At 40.1% G+C, this 20748-nt stretch overlaps 1 protein-coding gene across 1 annotated transcript in view; it reads right to left on the bottom strand.

Annotated features, from left to right (window-relative positions):
• The window catches only part of gpc1b (glypican 1b), a 64671-nt gene that overhangs the window by 10541 nt on the left and 33382 nt on the right, over positions 1-20748 (bottom strand). Inside the window, exons 2-4 of the mRNA XM_053330022.1 lie at positions 16371-16529; positions 1622-1849; positions 1073-1236 (exon numbers count right to left, since the gene is read on the bottom strand). Coding sequence (XP_053185997.1) covers positions 1073-1236; positions 1622-1849; positions 16371-16529 — 551 coding nt within the window. The remainder of the gene's footprint in view (positions 1-1072; positions 1237-1621; positions 1850-16370; positions 16530-20748) is intronic.

A 20748-nucleotide genomic window follows, 5' to 3' on the forward strand; every position in this document is an offset into this window, starting at 1 on the left:
TTCTGTGGCTTACTTCTTGTTTTTAGCATGTAGATATACTTTTTGACTGCATAGAATTTTCTGGGCCAGAGAGAGGCCTATAGAGATATGCTTGGCCAGGCCGTTTCACTCTGTCACTACCATATTGCCACCCAGAACACACATACAGCAAGAGTACATACATCAGAATGAGGAAAAAATGATATAGTTTTTTCTTTGACATGCATCCAAACGTGTGGCCTTGCAGTCAGAAAATAGCACCACAACCTATTTTGTCCTGCTAATCCCCCCCCCCCCCTTTCTTTTCATGCTAACTTACAGCCTGACCTTGCGATATTTCATCAAGAAACAAATTGTAATATTCATCTCATGCTGCAGCATCTGTTTCCTCAGAGGACGTGTATATTTCTCATGAGGGCACTGCTCTCAACGCTCTCCTTGCCCAGTGTCTGACGGGAGATATTTTTCACTGGTACATCAATACTAGCCCTTTCTTCAGTTGAAATGATTTCTCAGTCTTGCTCTGATCTTAACCTTACTCTTGTCTTATACACACAGGGGACCATTTCTCTTGGGTGATATTAACCCTCCCCACAGCCTAGAGAGACATTTTTCAGCATGGATCTGACATTAACTGTTGTTGTAGGGGCTGATTGACTGAGCCATGGGCCATACTTTATAGAGCCTCTCGTTTCCAGAAACATTGATCTGTTACTGCTTAATACTATGTGCATGGACTGGTAAAACAGGCGTATATATATATGTGTGTTTCTGTGTGTGTGTTCACATCAAAGAAGAAGAATGATGATCACGATAGAAAAAGATGACTACAGACCACATAATGCAAGAATACAAATGAACCTGCAGAGCAGAGGATATTAGCTTTGGGGCAGATTAGATATCAGTAAAAGGGTTTGTGAGGCAGGTAGTCACTTCCATTGAAAAACAATAAAACTAACCAGTCTGTCAGGGTCCCTTAACACTGAAAAGACAAGAGCCCTGTTGTGATAAATGACAGTTGAAGGGAAGAAAATGGGGAGGGAAGTGGGGAAAAACATACAGTAGGGTAATGGGGTGGGAAAAGAGCTTTTACCTGGGAAACCTTGCGCACCACCTCCCCGCTGACCACTAGTCCCTGAACAAACGAACGAGCTGCTACAAATGTGCGCGTGACCTTTGTCTTCAGTTCACGGGGTGTGTCACCAAATGGTCGTAGTGTTTCTATCTGCTTAGACACACACTCCAGGTAGTCCTCCCCTGCAATCAACAAACACATTCTTGTAAACCTTTATCTAAGAACAGTATCTGAATGCATCTTAAGATACAAAGAACATTCTTTAATAGTATATGAAGTAATCTCAAAATCTTTACAAGGTGAATAAACATCAGAGAGGATATTATCATTGACAATTTAGAGCCCCATCATATTTTCTGCTCTGTATCTTCTGTATGTGTATGCTGTATATCACTACTGTGAGGGAAATTGTGTGGTTCTCAAAACTTTTTCACATCAAGGACCCCTAAACTGACACAAATTTGACCATGGACGCTCATTTAGTAATATTTTGTCCCAGGGTCTCCTATATGTTTTATTACATAAATTCTAACCACAGAACCACTGTGAGAGAGGTGTTGGGTGTACCTATGAAATACTGCTTGTTGGCCTGGTAGAAGAGCTTCTCCAGCAGCTTGGCCCAGAAATCATTGAGCACCTCTTCCAGGTTGAGGTTGGAGCCTCGGTAGTAGTGCCTCAAGTCTGTGTACAGGTCAGAAAAGACCTGGGAATTCTGGGTGTATAGGGAGCCCCAATTTGTAGTGAAAGTCTCCTGTAGTGTATTCGCTGAGCGGTTCAGCAACTCCAGGAAGTAACCTAAAAACAAATAAAGCAAGTTGATGGTTAAAAACCGAAGACAGACATGCCATTGATTCTTATTTCATAGTTTACAGGATCAGAAATTACATACATAGTGCATACATATAATTATACTGTTTACCTTTCATATCCTTACTATTATTATTCTCAGCAACTTCAGTGTTTGCTTCTAAGAACCTTATAACTGTAATAGTGTCAAATTACCAATAAGAATTTTAATCGTAAAAGAAACTGTGACTTTTTTCTAAACAGATTATCTTAATCTTAAATCTTTGTGCTGCATACCAACACTGCCTCATACTGTCAGCAAACCTAAAGTTGAAATATGTGAGTGTGTCCCTTGGGGGATGTCAGGGAATTGACAGTGCTTCAGGGTGCGGTATATACTGCTCCAAGTAAGAATTTACAGATAGGGTGCAGGCAGATGCAGTTAGTTGAGCAGACAGACAGGTAAACAGACTGATAGGCAGGCTGTCAGAAAAAAAAGAAGAATGCTACTGAAGTCTGACTGAGACAAACACAACAAACAAACAAAAACCAATAAAAAAAACCCCAAACAACAGATGGAACTGGGAAAGCAAACAACAACTCCTGATCCAACCCTTATTTTTTCTAATGGAATAGTGTCATCTAAGTTTTTAAAAAATGATTTAACACAGGAATGTTGTACTTTACAGGTCAGAGTTTCTGTCAACGTGCATACATTCAGAGATCAATTCATGTTTTTCTAAATTCCTTTTCTTGCTGTGGCCAGTGGCATCTACATGTTTCCATCCCTTTTGTGTGTTAACAATGTTTATAAATGAGGCCCCTGCTCTGCCAGGTGTATGGCAGTAAAAGGTTCAGCACAAGCACCAGTGTGCCCGGACCATCCATCCATTGAGGCCAACATTTGCTTTGCTTCAAAACATACACAATAGATTCAACGTGGTGCATGTGTGAATGAGTGTGTGTGCATGTTTATCTGATTGTCTGCATGTGTTTGTGGGGGGGAGATGGAAACTGTAGTGTGCAGCGGTGTTTACTTTGTAGGTGTCTTATCTCTGCTTGCCACCACCCCAGATCAGGAAGAGACGAGAAAAGGGGAGGTTGCGGCCTCCACAGGGGACACCACGCCTGGAGTTAGCTTGTTCCCCTAACGAAGCTGTTTTCAAAAACATCATGACACATACAAACAAGCAACACACATAGACACACACACACACACACACTAGCATATTTAAATAAAATACAAATCCGTCTTCAAGCAGTTTCCCATGACGAAAACATTGGGAAAAACCAAGTCTAGTTATGCAGAAGAACACCCACATGAGCAGAGCCTGAAGACAATGGCAGTACTTGGTATTACATAATATTAATATGCTAAGCTCATCCTGACCCATCTGCATGGCATTATCTAAGCACTGGCCTTGTTGGATACCGAATCTCTGTTCTGCTTTCCCACTCATTGATAAACACCAGCCGGCCAGCTTCTCTGCTGCTGTTATTTGCTGCTTTCTTCTGGCATTTTCACAGCCTGGGAGCTAGTCTACAGTCTACTTTTGTCTGAGCCATTGATATGAGAATTTGTATTAGTAGTTAATGTTAGCAGAAATGTTTTCTATGAAGACTAAGCTTCAATTCCACTAGCAGACAACCAATCTCAGACGTGAATAATTTCATAGTCTTGCTTTTGCTGTATTTAGAGTACTTCCAAAGGCTTAACTGGGGCTTAACGGGGTAACTGAAGAATGTATCTTTAAAAACGTCAAGGGACACACTATAAGTTATATCCAACTTTTGGCATGGATCCGTCTGTGCCCTGACACATTAGGTCATGAACAAAGACCAATTACCTTTTGACTTTTCTTTCAGTAGGTTTACGCCCAGAATAACCTCAGTGTACATTACTTCTAAACTGGAGCTACAGTAATATTCACCATATCTCTAAAGACCTCATTTAAATGCCTCTGTTTTGGATATTGGCCTTTTTGCTGATTGTGCTGAATTCCTAAGACAGCTCCTCGTCACTGTTTGTAATATAAAATGCAATTTTTCATAATTTTGACATTGTACTTAATCACATATGATTAATCAGATATGTTTATCGTGTTACTGAATATGATTTCATTTAATACACTAAAAACCCTTTTGTATGTCAAATTACAAATAACTATTTGGTTGTCAGTCCTACGGTAAAATGTCAAGCATGGTGGGCAGCCAGATTTAAAATGTGTGATATATATATAAATGAGGGTAAAGGAAAACAAGGAAAATACATGTTTTCAACGAGATAGAGAAAACCTTTCTTGTAAGCTCCTCATTATAGCTACAGACCTCAGTGCACAGAACAAATGGCAACATAATTACGGGTGTGTGCCCTGTGTCTTTGTGTGTGATGTTGCAGTGTCCAGCGTTTGTTATGTAGTGAGACTTCCTGGCTGCATGACACATCATTCCCTTGTTCCCTGACCTCCTGCCACTCAAACTATCTGCAAACACAGCTCTGGGCCAGCCTCAAAGTGCCAGGAGAGCTGTGTCTCTGTCACTCACATGAATATGTGCATTTGTGCAATACCCATTAGAATTCGTTCCTGCTGTGTACTGTCATCCATACTGTAAAAATACCATAAGTCTGGCTAAGCAAAATGGGTTCCAGCAAAAACTGTTTTATCTAGGTGATGGAGTAAAGTTGTTTTCATAGTAAATGTATTATCCCCATTTCTGTTTGCAGTATATTCCTAATGTGCTCTCAGTTCATCACATGTGGAGGGCAGATCTTGCTAAATGTTATCATGCTGTCCAGTTCTCCTCTACCCTTGTGCCCAAGTGAATAATGATCATCATTAGTATGACACAAAGCCCCTGTGCATGTGTGCACACATGTGCTTTTATGAGCAGGGACCTTTCTCATTCTTCATCTGTGAGTGTCTCAATGATACAGGGAGCTCATCCCTTCCCTCTATCTTTTATTTTTACTCTCTCGCTCAATCTTCTATCATCCCTTAAGCCTAACCTCCACATTCTGTCCCCAAGCATCTGCCCTTCAGGGAAGGTATGATGGGAGAGGGCAGCTAATTGTTTTTATGCCAGCACATTGAATGTAGAGGGGACGGAGAGTAATTGGGATATTTGGTTAACCTTACTCATTTTCAATGTGGTAGTTGTAGGGAGTTATAATATTTTATAACTGAGGCACAATATGTATAAAACTAAGCCTAAATATATCAAGGTCAACTAGCTGTAAGGGTTACTCTTTAAGAAATCCATCAGGTGTTATTTAATCCAAATACTTAAGATCAAATCATTCTGTACTGTACCTGCGAGGGTTAATGCATTTAAACCAAGAATAATATATTATGTGATTGATACAGCAACAAAACAAAACAAAAAAAATTGGAAACTAAATTCAGACCAGATTCTATATAGTATGTATATGTATTTTAATGGCCTTCAGTGGCAGACAGTAAATCAATATTATAATGTAATTACTTTTAGAGGAAGCATATCATGATGACATGATCTTATCACATTATTCTGCTACAAATGTCTGTCAAATTCCAAGCAAGATGTAATCTAAAGCACACACAATTAACCTTGTAGTTTAGTATATATTTGTGACACATTGTGATATGTCTATAGTTATTGAATATCCTTTTAATTATCATGATAATAGTTTAATCCATAATGCCAAGTCCTACTACAGACCAACAATAGATTAGGAAAATCTCTCTAGCCACACTCTACCTCCATTACATTCTGCTTTCTCTCTCTCTCTCTCTCTCTCTCTCTCTCTGCTCTCTCTACTTGTGTACTGCATTTTAATACCTGGTGTGAACAGGGCCTCTGTTCTGTCTCTCTATCTTCAGTCTTCACCCATTTCTCAGGGACACCATTGATGTTCCTCCAGCTGTCAATCACTCTTATTGAGGGCTTGGGCCGATCCTTACTTTCTCACACAGAGGTATTAACTGATCAAGGCTTGTCCTACTCAGTCCAGGCTAATCCAGAATTGGTTTTCTTATAGACACCTTAGCAGTCCTGGCAACATGTGTCACTGCCTAATATACTTAGCACTGGTTGGTTATTAAAATTATACTGAAGTAGTTTAGCATTGAAGTCATAATGTTTTGTTTTCATTGCATCAGAACAAGAGATATTGTCTTATTCAGAATCAGAATCATCTTTATTGGTATGTTTACACATACAAGGAATTTGACTCCAGTTTAGTGGCTGTCAATGTACCTATATACAGTGATGGGAATAACAGCGTCATAAATAAACAGCGTTACTAACATCGTTACTTTTTTCAGTAACGAGTAATCAAATTAATTACTGTTTCCCTCGTTACAATGCCGTTACAGTTCCTGCCAAAAAAAATATGGTGTTACTTCTTCAGACCTCACTGAAGCAGTTTTCAACCAAACAGGCGCTTCTCTCTCTCTCTCTGTCTTCCTGCCAAAGAGTGGCTGCACTTAGGGGCATAACCAAAGACAGAGTAGGGTGCAAATGAGACACAATCTCCCGGAATCTGGATCGAGCGAGCAAGAGTGTGTTGTAGAGAGTGATTGTGTTGATGTTGGACTCCAACTTCAGGTCCAGGGAGATTGTGTACCATAAACCTTAAGGAGATACACTGCTCTTGGTGAGGGGAGGCAGTAATAAGAGGCAGTAATAGGGGGCTCATCCTGAAGTCCTTTGTCATCTCCACAGTTTTGAGCGTGTTTACCTCCAGGTTGTTGTGACCACACCACAGGGCCAGGTGTTTCCTGTCTGTATGCAGACTCCGCTCTGTCTCAGATGAGGCAGATGAGTGTTGTGTTGTCTGCAAATTTCAGGAGATGAACACACAGGTCGCCTGAGGTAGAGTCGATGGTGTTGAGTGAAAAGAGTAGCGAGAAAAGTACACGTCGAGGCGCCAGTGCTGACTGGTCAGGTGCTAGATGTGATTAGAGCCTCACTTGCTGCTTTTTGTTTGAAAGTGGGCTGATCAAACGAGTAGTAAAAGGCGGTCCACGCTGAGAACAATAAGTATAACTATGACTATTATGACAACGATGTAAGCATCCACACTAAGAATGATAACGTCCTGTAAACAACTGTGTCAAGCTCATGCTACACTCCAGCTGGCTCTGCAACTAATTATTGATGAGCTGTTAGTGCTGTATGTTGTATGGAGAAATAAAAAGAAAATCAGGATACTTCAAAGGTGGGTGCTGATTCAGTGTGTAGTAGAAGTAGCATAAGTATTTCAGACACTAGTTGCTGTGATGTTTCAGTGTTTAAAGACCAAACTGAACCAAAATTAACATGCATTGTGAGCACAGATCTGCTTACATCGATCTGCTAGGACCTATCTAAATAAATCAACTATGGGTGCCATCCTGCTCCAATTTACAGTTTGTCAGTCCGTGGTGAGAGAGCTAAATAAAATAATTACATCAGTCAGGGGAAGGATCTTGATTGGCTGTCATTGTTTTCATCATTCATCTTCAATCCCTCTGAAAGTGATTCCAACGTTATCGTGCTCCTCTATCGTTATCGTTATAGTTGTGGTGCGGACCCAGCCATCCACATGAATTAGAACAATATTTATCGTTATAGTTATCGTTGTCAGTGTGGACGGCCCATAAAGCACATTCAGGTCATTGGCTATTTGAAGGTTCTCTGCAGTGTGGGGGGAGAGTTTCCTGTAGTTGATGATGTCCTGCAGGCCTCTACACACTGATGCAGGATTGTTAGCTGAAAACCTGTTTTTCAGCTTTTCAGTGTATTCTCCTTGCTATCTTCATCTCTTTTGTCAGTGTGTTTCTGGCCTGACTGTATAGGATCATGTCCCCACTCCTGTAGGCCTCCTTCTTGGCTTGACAAAGCTGCCGAGTTTTTGTGTGAACCAGGGCTTATTGTTACTGAAGGTGCAGAAGGTTTTAGTGGGCACACATGTCCTCACATAAGCTGATATCACAGTGTGAGTAAGCTCGTCCAGGTCTGTAGATGCAGCCTAAAAACACTTCAATTAGTGCAGTCAAAATGGGCATGTAACTCCAGTTTTTACTTATTGGTCCATCTTCTCACAGGCATTTAATCACAGGCTTTGCAGACTTTAGTCTCTGCCTATAAATTAGGAGAACATGACCAGACAGTGATAATAGAGTCCCAGAACAATATGTCCTTACATATTGTGAAGCAGTGGTCCAGTGTGTTTTTATCCCTGGTGGAACACTTAATATGCTGTCTACTGTATATTTTGGCAGTTCGTGAATGGGGTTTGCCCTGCTAAAATCCCCCAATATAATGAGAAGAGAGTCTGGATGTTTTGACTCCATGCTGGTTATCTGGTCAGTCAGGTGTTGTAAGACCTTAGTAATGCAGGCCTGAGATGCATAGCATGAAAACACAAACCAAAATAAAGGAGGAAAACTCCTGCTATGAATATAATGGTTTGCAGTTAATGAAAATGGTCTTGAGGTGAGGAGTGCATATTTTCATTGACACTGTGAAATCATGCACCAACCTTCATTTATGTGGAAGCAGATTTTTTCTCTCCTTATTTCTTCCATTAATTCAGTTAGGTAGTGTGCATAGAGTTGGAAGCCCGGCAGGTGTAGAATGCCATCAGGGATGGACTCACCAAGCCAGGTTTCAGTGAAGTACAGGGCAGAAGATCCTGAAAAATCCCTGTTTGTTCTTTTTATGAGCATCAGATCATCCAATTTGTTTGACAGAGAGTGGACATTCACCAGATGTAATAATGGGAGTGGTATTCAGAAGCACCGCTGTTGCAGCTTAACTATTGGTGTTCCTGTGTGCTTCCCTTGCCTCTGTCTCCTCCAAGCTCCACAGAGAGCTGCTGCTTCTCTGATCAAAATCTCTGAAAAAGTTTCTAGGATTGTAAAAACTGGTGAAAAAGTTTTTGGACTGAACTGCTGAATATTCAGTAATTCTTCCCTGGCGAATGTAATATGAAAGGGAGTATTGAAGATTTGACAAATAAACAAAAACAGAAACAATTCTAAAGAGTGCAACACAGAGGCAGCCATCCATGGTGCCATCATGATCAGCCATCGTGATATTCACCAATTTTTCTTCTATCAAATCAAATCCTGGTGCCTATAATTCCCACAATGCAACTCAACTGACAGATCCGTCAAATATTAAGGTGCTTTTTGCTAGTAGTGGCTAATGTATTCTCAAGCCATGAGCATCCAGCAGAGATGAGGAGTGGGCTACAAAGTTCTCATGACCTCACTTGTTTTTTTTTTCCAATTTTCAATCTTGCAGTCTTTAGGCCCAACTGATAAAATTGCCTCAAGTGACAGCACTATATTAGACATTGCAAAGCTCCCTCTGGAGCCACAAAAGGCTTTATGCAACTTTATTTCACATATGCTATGCACATATGCACATATAGTACTCCCCAAGACCTATAAACGGACTTTGATGTCTAAAATTGGTGCATTTCCCCTTTGGCAACTGTACATCCACATGCAAAACAATGACTTGGGGAATTCCCCAAGGTTCACTTCTTGGGCCTCTCCTATTCAAGATTTACATGCTCCCCTTAGGCCAATTCATTCAAAAACACCAAATCTCAAACAGTGACAACACCCAAAGGCAAGTTTTATGACCAATTAAACTTTTTTCTGATCATGTCATAAATTGACAGCTAAGTTACCACATCATCCATAAAACAAAACTGTAGGCTACTAGCTGAGCTGAACTTTAGTCAGTGTAAAAAGTTGGCTCACTCATGAGAGATGGAGACTAATCTAGGAAAAGAACAGAATGATTTATGTGTCTCTCTCGCTCTCTCTCTCTCTCTCTCTCTCTCTCTCACACACACACACACACACATCACTGTACACAGGTCAGTGTAAGGTGTAATATACAGTATATTGTGTAGACATATATTGTGGTTCATATCAACTAGGTCTACCAACAATAAGTTTGCCATTCGGCTCCAGAAGATTCCAGCCATCGCCCCTGTTCTACCATCTCAAAAACATTGCCAGAATTAGAGGATTCATGTCCTAACAATACCTAAAAAAAGTCATCCATGCCTTTGCCTTCAGCAGATTAGACCTACAAGTCTACCCAAAAATGTATTAGACAGCTTTAGCTCATTGAGAATGTAGTTGTCAGATTTCTAAATACAACTAAAACACATATCACATTCTCACACTGGCTTCCAGTGAATCACATAATTGATTTAAAAATATTATTTAAAATATAATATTGCTGCTAGTTTTTAAATCACTGAATGGTTTGGGGCCCAAATACATCTCTGGCTTGCTTTCACACAATGACACTATCCAAACAAATGAAATGGAATAAGAAATAAAACAGATACTTATGTACTGATGCCTGCATGGATGGATGCTTAAACATAGTGTACTCCCAGAGGCTCATGCACTCATTCACATAGAGTAAATCACCATGAATAGCAAACAATATATGGAATATGACAAATCATCAGAGTTCAGCAGTGCACCAGAGACTATCAAGGGAGGATGTGGATAGAAAAGGGAGTAAGAGACTAAATCAGAGCAGTAAAACCAGAAATTGTATATATATTTCAACCTTAATTGTATTTGTCCTTTTGACAAGTGCTGAATGATCATATTATGTGGATGGTTCTTTAGCAGAGAGGAGAGATAGAGAGCAAAAGACAAGGTATATGCCAAGAGAAAAGAAGAAGAAAATCAGGTAGCAGGGGTGTGTTAAAAACTAGAAAGCGCCCAGAGCTCATCTGAATTTGTTATTTCAATAACAGGACATTTTAAGCTCCATCTGGATTAGATCTACATCCAAATACACAATGTGGATTGGCTGACATCTGCAATGACATTTGGAAAATTTTCAAATCCAGTCTGGGAATATTAGGAGTTAGTACAAGAATGGATTGTGCAACATGCATGTGATTCTCTGACTTGTGACCTCTCAGTTCAGACCGTTCCAATATATCATGTTTCTGTGGTGCCACCTATAAATTCAATGCCAGGAAAGTGTTTTCAGGATCAGACTACTCAGAATTCATGAATTTGTTACCTGCATTGTTAATTCATGCACTGAGGACTAATTTAAGGTCTCCAGTCATGCATGAAATTTGAAGACATGGTGAAAAAGATGTTTGGCAAAAAATGTAAAAATAGCAGACTTTTTTTTTCTTTTTTTTGGCCAAATTGAATATGGCCTTAACAGACTCTTGTCTTTAATCGAGGAATCCCACTTCTGCAGTATGCATCCTGGTTAAGAAATTATCATCTGGTGCCTCCTCAGAAGGCACCAGATGGTTTTATAATCTGTACTTTTTTTAACACAACTACCCCCGCCTCCCAAATCCACAAGAACCGAGGATCCTCAGCCTTTCCTTTGTTATTCCCAACCTGTGCGAAAACAATAAAAAATCACAACAGGCACAAACAAACACTGCTGTCCTGGGCACACCGGATGCACAAATGATGATCTGGGAGCCATTAGAGTGTTTATGTGTCATTCTGACTCTCCATCAATAACAGCACTTATCACACACATACTGTGCCCAAGGAGCTCCGCAAGCCCCTTAGCCTGCATTTAGATGCTATTAAAAGGTCCCTTATATTAAACAAGCCGACACATCACATAATGTGTCTCATTTATCAACAGGCTCTCAGTAAAAAGTTTTTCTGCCATTGTCTCTCTGTCTCTCCTCTGACTTTCCCTGGCTGGCATTTTGCACCATTTACCCTGGCCTGTTTCTTTTCCTATCCATCTGGTTCTCTTTTTCAGCTTTCTCCCTGCATGTTTCCTCCGAAGCACCATACCATTCATTGCCCTCATTGTCATTTTGTTCTCTTTTTTCCCTCTATCTCAACTTACTTTCCACTGCTTGCCCCATCGCCATCTTTTCTCCCACTGAATTCTTCTTTTTCTTTTTCTCTCTCTCTTTGCTTTCGCTCTTTCATTTTATCCTTCCAAGGCGCCATCGCTCCTAGTGAGTAATGTGTTTGGTATAATTAGGCCAGGGTACTCTAGGTCCCAAACGACGTGATTTGCATGCAGATAAAATGAACCAATCAAGCACCACAATGGGAGCAGATGTCTTTGTCTTTCATGACATCATAGAGGTGACCCTGAAAATGTTTGTAGGAATGTTGAAACACAGATGTAGAATGTGTCGCCGCTCATAAAGTTGATTGAAAACAATTGGTTGCCAATGTTTTTGCTCTACCTAGCTAAAAATAACACAGCAGCGCAGCAATAAATCCTACATTCATGAAGTTTATAATGTTAATATTTTTTGTTAAAACCCTTTTTTGAGTATGTGTGTTGTTGTTATTGAGCTGAGGTCCACACTATTCGCTAAAAAGACATATAGCAACTGCTTGCTTATCTACAGACTTGCCCTTTAATCCAAGTTTAGTGTCTGTTTCCTTAATCTGATAGGAAACATTTCAGCATGATTGATGTCATTCTCATGGATTGCTCCCCCTCAGTCTCCACGGGAGGAGATGTTGTTACTTAACAAGCCAGCTGGGAGATGTTCAGAGATCTACTTAAATGAGTACATAAGTGAGTCCTGCCTGGTCATGTAGAAATGAGGGTACCCATAAACCAGCCAGCCAGCCAGTACTTTTCAAATCAGATTAAGCTACTGTATATAACCACTGATCTTCCTTGTACTGAAATGGGCTGGAACACACTGGCCAATAAGCATTTGATTGCTCATAAATATTGTGTGCCACTGCATATGTGTATGTTTGTAGTCTGCATGAGTGTTGATGACTCAAGATTTCAATAGAAGATTAAATATCTTCACAACAACTAAAAAATAGTAAGTTTACGCATTACCAAAACTCAAACAACAGGTCAGATGCACTTAAAAATCAATGAGCAAAATGTGGTTTCAATTGTTTTTTACTATCATCAAAGGACTGAGATAATCTAACAGAAGGAGGGTCAGGGTTCCATCATTTTTTCGCAGCTGAAAAAGCTCTGCCACTACTTTGTATTTTAATGCGATGAAGGGAAAGACTAATGCTAACTAATTCTCATGAATGAGAAAGTATGTCCAAACATTTAAGTGGTACTGTGCAAACAACACAATTCAAAATGTGTCTCTCAAAAATAACAGGTTGTCAGTTTAAGGAGGAATGAATTGTCCTCCATTAGTACAGAACATGCCTTTGCATAAAGCTATACTGTATGTGGCAGCTGTACAAGTGAACACACACAGACACACACACACACACACACACACACACACACACACACACACACACACACACACACACAGTGAATCCAGATGCCAATGATGGCACCATTAGGCCAAACACCACCTGCCAGGTTTAAGGGTTCCGTCTGTCTAAAACACCTGGCTGCCATCTAACACACAGCTCCCTTTGGTACCATCACTCTCTGTGTCCTCTCTGACCTTTTCCCTCTCACTTTCATATGTAAGTGAGAGATTTATCTCTTCCACACTCTCCCTAAATATTATTTTCCATTTCCACATGTTTATAGCTTACACTCACCTTTACTCTGCCTCTATGTTCTTATCCTTTTCCTTTAATCTGTCTCATATTCACTCTGTTCCCTCCTTCACCTCAATTCTTTCATATTTTTACTCCTAAGGATTTTTTGCTGCATCTTTGTTTAGCGTAACATATTATTTAGTTTGTGCCACTCTACACAGTCTGAGTGACAGTGAAGATGCAGGGTATCTTAAGTGCAAACCACATGCACACATACTGTACACTAAGACTGTTTTCACTCACTCACTTGCTTGTTCACTCACTCACTCACTCACTCTTAAACATACATTTGCATGCTCACACATACACAGTGTGCACACTTGCAAGACCATGGCCATCTGTATGTGAGCAAGCTGGCCCTCTAATCTGTGGCTTGGTTGGGGCTTCTTCCAAAGTTCCTGGACCTAAAAAGGCCTAGCCTGCCTGGGCTGGAACAGTAACACCCTACACTTAGCCACATGGCGCTAGCTAGCCCACACCCTGCTAAACACAGCCAGATGTGCGGGGACTGGCAGCTTGGTACAATGTCACTGTACTCTCCTTCAGCCAAGTGAACAAAATATTCTAAGCTTTGCCTATTTTTAACCATGAAAAATCTACTTTAACCTTACTAAATATTTTGTTTCTAAGCCTGTGAATAACCCAGATCCAGCTACCAATCCCCAGATGAATCAGGAAAGGATTAGGGTATTTACCAAAGCCAACAACAGAAGTAAGTCAGAACTTTGCACATTCTAACATCTAAAGGTTTGACTGTAACAGGATGTATTTAGTAAGAGTAGCTGGATCGTGTCAAAATGTGCTGATTATGTGGCAGCAAATGTTACATATAATGGCCCAATTAACCCCAGTCTATCGCTCAGCTCTCGTCTTCAGAGGACACAGTCAACAACAGATGGTTTTTAGACCTCAAGGTCCCAAAACACATAAACTCCTCTCCTCCCTCTGTCAGCACTGCTGTCCCCATCTGATGCTCATTGGGGTGAGATAAGGGGACACGAGAAACATGCAAAAAAACATACAGTTGAACAGCGCAGGCGTGGCTTGCTTAGGAGAGGAGAGGAGAGGAGAGGAGAGGAGAGGAGAGGAGAGGAGAGGAGAGGAGAGGAGAAGAGAGGAGAAGAGAGGAGAAGAGAGGAGAGGAGAAGAGAGGAGAAGAGAGGAGAAGAGAGGAGAGGAGAGGAGAGGAGAGGAGAGGAGAGGAGAGGAGAGGAGAGATGTACAGGTGGTGTTGCCAGACATTAGATAAACAAAAAGATAAGCATGATTAATTTTCCATTTCAAATCAACAGCAGTAATCAGAAATTTGTAGGAACATGTCTGACAAGTGTACAAATGCAAACAAAAGCAAACTCCAATTGACTTCATTGTGTAGCAACAGTTACTGCATTCATGAAGTGTGCCAGTGTGCATTTATCTGCAAGCTTTTTGATGCACTTCATCACAATTGTTTAGAGGTCAGAGCTGAGTGCTGCTTGAATGTGTGTGCCTTGTAGTTTATGTTGTTTACTGGCTCTTTACTGGCTTGCTGTGCTAAATGAGATGGTTTCCTCAAGAACGGGAAAGTTCAAGGAACTGTAAGATGACATAAACTAACTTGGAGGGAATTTGTATGTGTTGACAGGTTTGTGTGTGTGCGTGTATGTGTGTGTGTGTGTGTGTGTGTGTGTGTGTGTGTGTGTGTGTGTGTTTTGGCAGGGAGACTGTATCCCTTTGGCAAAGCAGCAGCACTGTGAGTGAAAAGGAGGGACCATGAGAAAGAACGACACAGAGTGATAGAAGAAAGTAAACAAATGTCACTCAGCCACTAATCACTGTAATCTGGAAAGGTCAGGCTAACTAGCCAAGCTCAGAGCTCCAACTGACAGATCCATTGTCATCGACTGGCCGAGGGGAACAAGTGAAGCACAGAGACACCCTTCTATTAACTGGAGCAGGTCATTAGACAAATATAATTGCCTTGGTGCGCCACTGTTCTAAGCATGAAAATCTCTTTCTATCTTTCTCACACTCTGAGCATTACAATTAAGTCATATTATTTCATGTGATCGAGAGTCTGCAACACAGAAATCACATACGCTATGGTAGCATTATACTCTTCGAGGGTTATTTTGCTATGCTGTAGAAACTACAACAGAGTCAATGTCAAGAATTTGAGATTGGTTTGAATAATTTTTAAATAAAGCCTTATTTCATTAAGATTAATATATTCAAATTTTGTCAAAATGTTCCATTAAATAGTTTAAATAGTAGAGTTTTGGTGACTTATGATGCCGATGTGCAGACATGGCTCTGTTCAGAAAAGGTCTTGATCCAGATTACTTACTACTCTTGTAGTACACACATAGTTAAAATTAAAGCCCACTATATACATGTATTTGCCATATTGTATTTGCTTATTTCCTTCTGTTTTCTAGTGATATAATTGGCTAAAATATCTTTTAAAATAAATGTAGGTTAGGCTGACATGGATAACATCCCGTAGCTACGTGCAATTATTTTTTATCACAATATTGATACTGTAGCATTTCAGAGAAATCAACTGAAATACTAATTATGCATAGATAAAGCAAATTTAAATCAAGGTACTTGACCACCAGCTCACTAATTAGTATAACTGCCTTATGTGGCCTAATACAAGCTGAGACATTTAAGCAATAGCTACCATGGAATAAACTGTAAGGCAAAATCTCAAAATCTGTGTAGGCTATGTTTTGTTATACATAGTTAAGTTTTTTTTACAATGATATCTAGGGCTGAAAGCTGTTTTTATAAAAGAGCTGGCACTCTGGCAACACCACTGCAAGGCATTACTATCATCATCTATTAAAGCATGACAATAGATCAATGCTCTGCATTATAGAAGTGCTTTAACTTGTCTTGTACCCTTATTGTCCATCTTGTGTGCAGGCTGGCTGTGTCCAGAGTGAAAATGGAAAATGGAAAACACCACAAATGGCAAGACAATATACAATATACACATTTTTTCACTCATTTATACACAGGCTGTAAATAGACAAACTCACCATTAAAGGCCTTGAACTGTCCAGTGAGTGAGGTCTGTAAGGATCGTCCAGCGTCTTTGAGTAGTCCCTCCATCTCCGTGCGGCTCAACCTGGCCAGGTTGTCCTCCATGTCACTGGTACAGCAGGTGTAACCCTGGGGACAAATGCGCAGGTGCTCCCCTATAACAAGGACAGGTGGAGACACAGAAAGAGAAAGGTGGTAGAGGAAAGTAAAAGGAAAGACAGAGTAAAGGGAAACAAGTAGAGGAGGAGGAGATGGAGAGAGAATGAAAAACGAAACATTAGTATTAACAGGTTCTATCATAGAAGTACACTCTCAAGAACACTCATCTACAAAACTGAGTTTAATATTCCTTTGTTGCTTTATTAAAAATGGTTAACAGTGAACATGTCAGGCTGAATTAGCTACAATGGCTGTTTATTATGACCTTAAATCCGGTCAGCTGGCAGTGGGGGAGGCTGGGCTGCATGTGTTTGCCCGCTTGATTACCTGGCAAGATGTGGAGAATTCTAAGGCAGTGGGAGCAGTGGGCTGGAGTACAGCATCAGCTCCCATGCAATTTTAATGAGCACTCCTTACAAACATGCCTGTGCCTGCATTTGCAAACAACATGTGTACATAGACACACAAACCAGGATCTGTAAGCTCAGGCATTGTGTGTGTGTGCGTGCATGTTTGTATGCCTCTACAGGGCTGTCAAAGTTGGTTAAAACTGCAGTTAAGCTGCAACTGACATCAGAACAAATGGTGTGGATGATGGGAATTCCATCATCCAGATCCATGTAACCAAGCCTGAAGCAAACAGAAATAATGCGGGTGACATTCATTTACAGGTGAAGAAAGCAGATAATGCAAGGTTTTTGCAGATTCCTCCCCACTACTTCTATTTCTAGACACAACTATACACAGTGATCAAATAAACAAGGATGTGCTGCACTAAATAGAGTAAGAATGCAATTAATTTATCTGAATAGGCTCAACCATCAAAAACGCTGTGGCCAGTCTGCAAATAGGATGGAAGATCTCTTTGTTGCTCTGTGCTCTTCCACAGGTAGCGCAGAGGTCAAAATGATTGTTTATGTGGCCGTATTAGAGGCTTTAACACAAATTTTTATTTTCAACAAAGGGCTTTCACTTGTGTATATGTCTTGTCACCTTGGGCCTGTTTGGAAAACTTTTCCCCACTGATATAGACTTCTAACGCATAACTACAGAGAGAGAGGGCAAAAGGGAGATTGGAATTAAATAACCAAAACAAACATACAATCTCAACTGTTGTTTGGTTCTAAAAGGCATTTGTACACTAGCCTTGCATCTCACCACTTTAAAAGACATAAAGCTGAAGAAAACATTGACAATCTACAGAGGTACAACCTGACAATTAAAACAGGTAGATGCAGACAAGAGAAGACAGGTTGTGTTCTGACTGCCAGAGGTTTAAATGGAACTTTACTTCACAGAATAAAGACTTCAAAAAGCCAGCATCATATGTCCAGAAATCCTCCACCAGACAAAGGAGGGTATGTGGAGACATAACTGAGCTCCAGCAATAATGTGAATAAAGAAAATATTTGATTTGAGAGACACAACATGTCTGTAGATCAATGCCTTTATCTCCTTCTGTAACTTACAAAGTTTGATACTGCATCTAACGAAAAAACACATCTAATCAACAAAAAAACAAGTAAGTAAGATGAGAATTATTTTCCAATGCAATGACTCAGGAGATAAGATAAGATTACATATTTCAAAAAGTACCATACAGTAGCTGTTACTGACTATTCCAGAGTCTGTGTTATAGAAGCCAATATCTCCACTGTGCCACTGGTTGTATTTTGTGCTAAAGCTGTATTTATAGATAAAAAGTGCAGGTTGTAGCATTTCCTTTCATTGTATTACTCCCTCCAACTAACTGAATGCTACCTGCTCATTGAAAGGCCATACAGTCACAAGCATTCAAAGATAATGTAATTCTTTCAGTCTGTTATTGTGCACAGGTTCACTCACACACTCACACACTCTCATTCACACACCAACACACTATATAAACCAACCATACACAAATATGCAGACACCAACATTTAGCAGGTACTGTATGACTTACTTTTCTATTATGAAGAATTTTCTGGCCTTTTATTTGATCTCTTTTTTATTTTGAGAGAATATTTAGATTTGTTTTCATTCTGCTTCTCATTGCCACAGCAATAATACATTTACAGCAAAAATTCAATTAATGTGATGGTTCCTAAGCTACTGGCAAGTATTTTAAGCAATTCAATGTGACAATGATATTAATACATTTTTTGCTGCTATGTTGTAAACCTTCAGGTTTCTCCTTAAAACACTGAAAAAAGAATGGGTTCCTCACAATGGACAATGGATTTTGGATGCACATGTATATTAATGCATCCAAAGATATCTGTCCTTGTTTCATCCTTTGTTTATTGCTGAAGTTTAGTAATAACTAAGCCTTAAGATAAGTCTAGTATCAAAGCTCTGCAGCTTACACATTCTAATATTGTTCAAATTCTTGAAATGTTTCATCAGTATATTTGATCACATCACTGAGCTTTACACAGTTCAGTATAAAGTCACATATAAATGCAGTAAACGCACACACATTGGTACAAGATTAATGATTTAATGTCCCTCAGACTGTCATTAGCATGCGCCTGGCAGAGTTTCAGCTGAGGGCCAGTCTATAGGCGCAGTGTTGCTATCAATAAGATTGATCCTGCCATCCTTTTCAAAGTTGATGATTTCAATGTGCACAGGCTCCACAATTACAAGAAGCATTCACCTTAATTTACTGTAGTTGTGGCCTGAGTTCATCATTTTGTATCCCCATTCAGTCCATGACCGCTGCTGTATTTTAAGTGTATATGACAAGAATCCATGCACTTCACTGATTATATGTCAACCAAGTTTTCTGTAACTGTCCTTTAAGTGCCTCATCCAGCCCAACTGTAAAGTGGAGCAATTAAAGGCAATTTTCCTCTTCGAACACCAAAGTGGAGGACAGGCTGGCCAGACTGGAGAAGAAGGTGACATTAAACATCTCTCAGCACCCTCTCGCTGGTCATGGTGTGACTCATGCCCACTCACCATGGGAGAGAGGGAGGACCTGGAGTGTGGCACTTGTGTGTAAGCCTATGTGATTTGTGTGCTTGAGTGAGAGGAAAAATAAATTGAATGAGATGGTGAGAAAGTGGAGACGAAAGCACAAAGAAAAAGGAGAAGGACTATGAAGAAAACAGGAGGGAGGAGAGCACTGAAAAGTGAGAAGTGGAGTGAAAGAAAGAAGATTGATGGAGAAATAATATACAATACTATCAGGGGTCAGTTGCAATCTGTCATCCCCTGGGACAGCCATTTAAATGCCTGGGCTGGTTTTAGTGGGTGTGCGTGTTTATGTGCATGTGTGTAGATTATGAGAGTGTCCATTTCTTCCAGTGTAATATATGTCTATATATATATATATATATATATATATATATATATATATATATATATATATATATATATATATATATATATATATAAACATATAGAACTCACACACACAACTGCTGCACAGCAGGAAACCTGTCACCTGTAACAGAGCATTACATTTCCAGTAGGCTAACCTAATAGACAGCTAATGTTACAAACTCTTCCCTTTGACTCAGTTGTGTGTGTGTGTGTGTGTGTGTGTGTGTGTGTGTGTGTGTGTGTGTGTGTGTGTGTGTGTGTGTGTGTGTGTTTGTGTGTGTGTGTGTGTGTTTGTGTGTGTGTGTGTGCGTGCGTTTGTGTCTGTCTGTCTATCTGTTTGGGTGGGTGCGATGGTAAGCCACTGGTCGATCAAAGTGTAGAGGAAATGTATCCTTAACAAGCAGACATGGATCCCCTGCTTTTACACTTGCACTCTATCATTCTCTCCCTCACTCTCTCTCTCAGGCACACTCATACTCACACACTTTCAGTCTCATAGCCAGAGGATACTAGAGTAATCAGCAGAGGAGGACAGCTCAATCTGGAGAAGAGCAGTGTTAGTGGGAGACTCCAACAGTAGCATCTTAAGGGCCACATCAGAGAGGGCAGCGACCACTAATACTTGAGATTTTCTGTGCTTACAATGCTAGACAAAACCCATTTTCTGTAATCAGAGATAGCTAAAAAAACATGTTTTCATTATATACCACAAAATCCCTCCCTCTACATTAGAGATTTACTCTCGCCTTAACCAATTTCCAGCCTGCCCTCGCCATTTCCTGTCTTTATTGTTCCTGCAGTCTGAATAAACGTCATGGAATGCATGATAAACGCAAAAAACATGGTGATAATAATACCACAGCACATGTCCTGCAAGAGAAAGTGAATTACAGAGTTGAAACTGAT

The sequence above is a fragment of the Scomber japonicus genome, chromosome 12 (genome assembly GCF_027409825.1).
Source record: "Scomber japonicus isolate fScoJap1 chromosome 12, fScoJap1.pri, whole genome shotgun sequence".
In the NCBI taxonomy this organism is placed as follows: domain Eukaryota; kingdom Metazoa; phylum Chordata; class Actinopteri; order Scombriformes; family Scombridae; genus Scomber; species Scomber japonicus.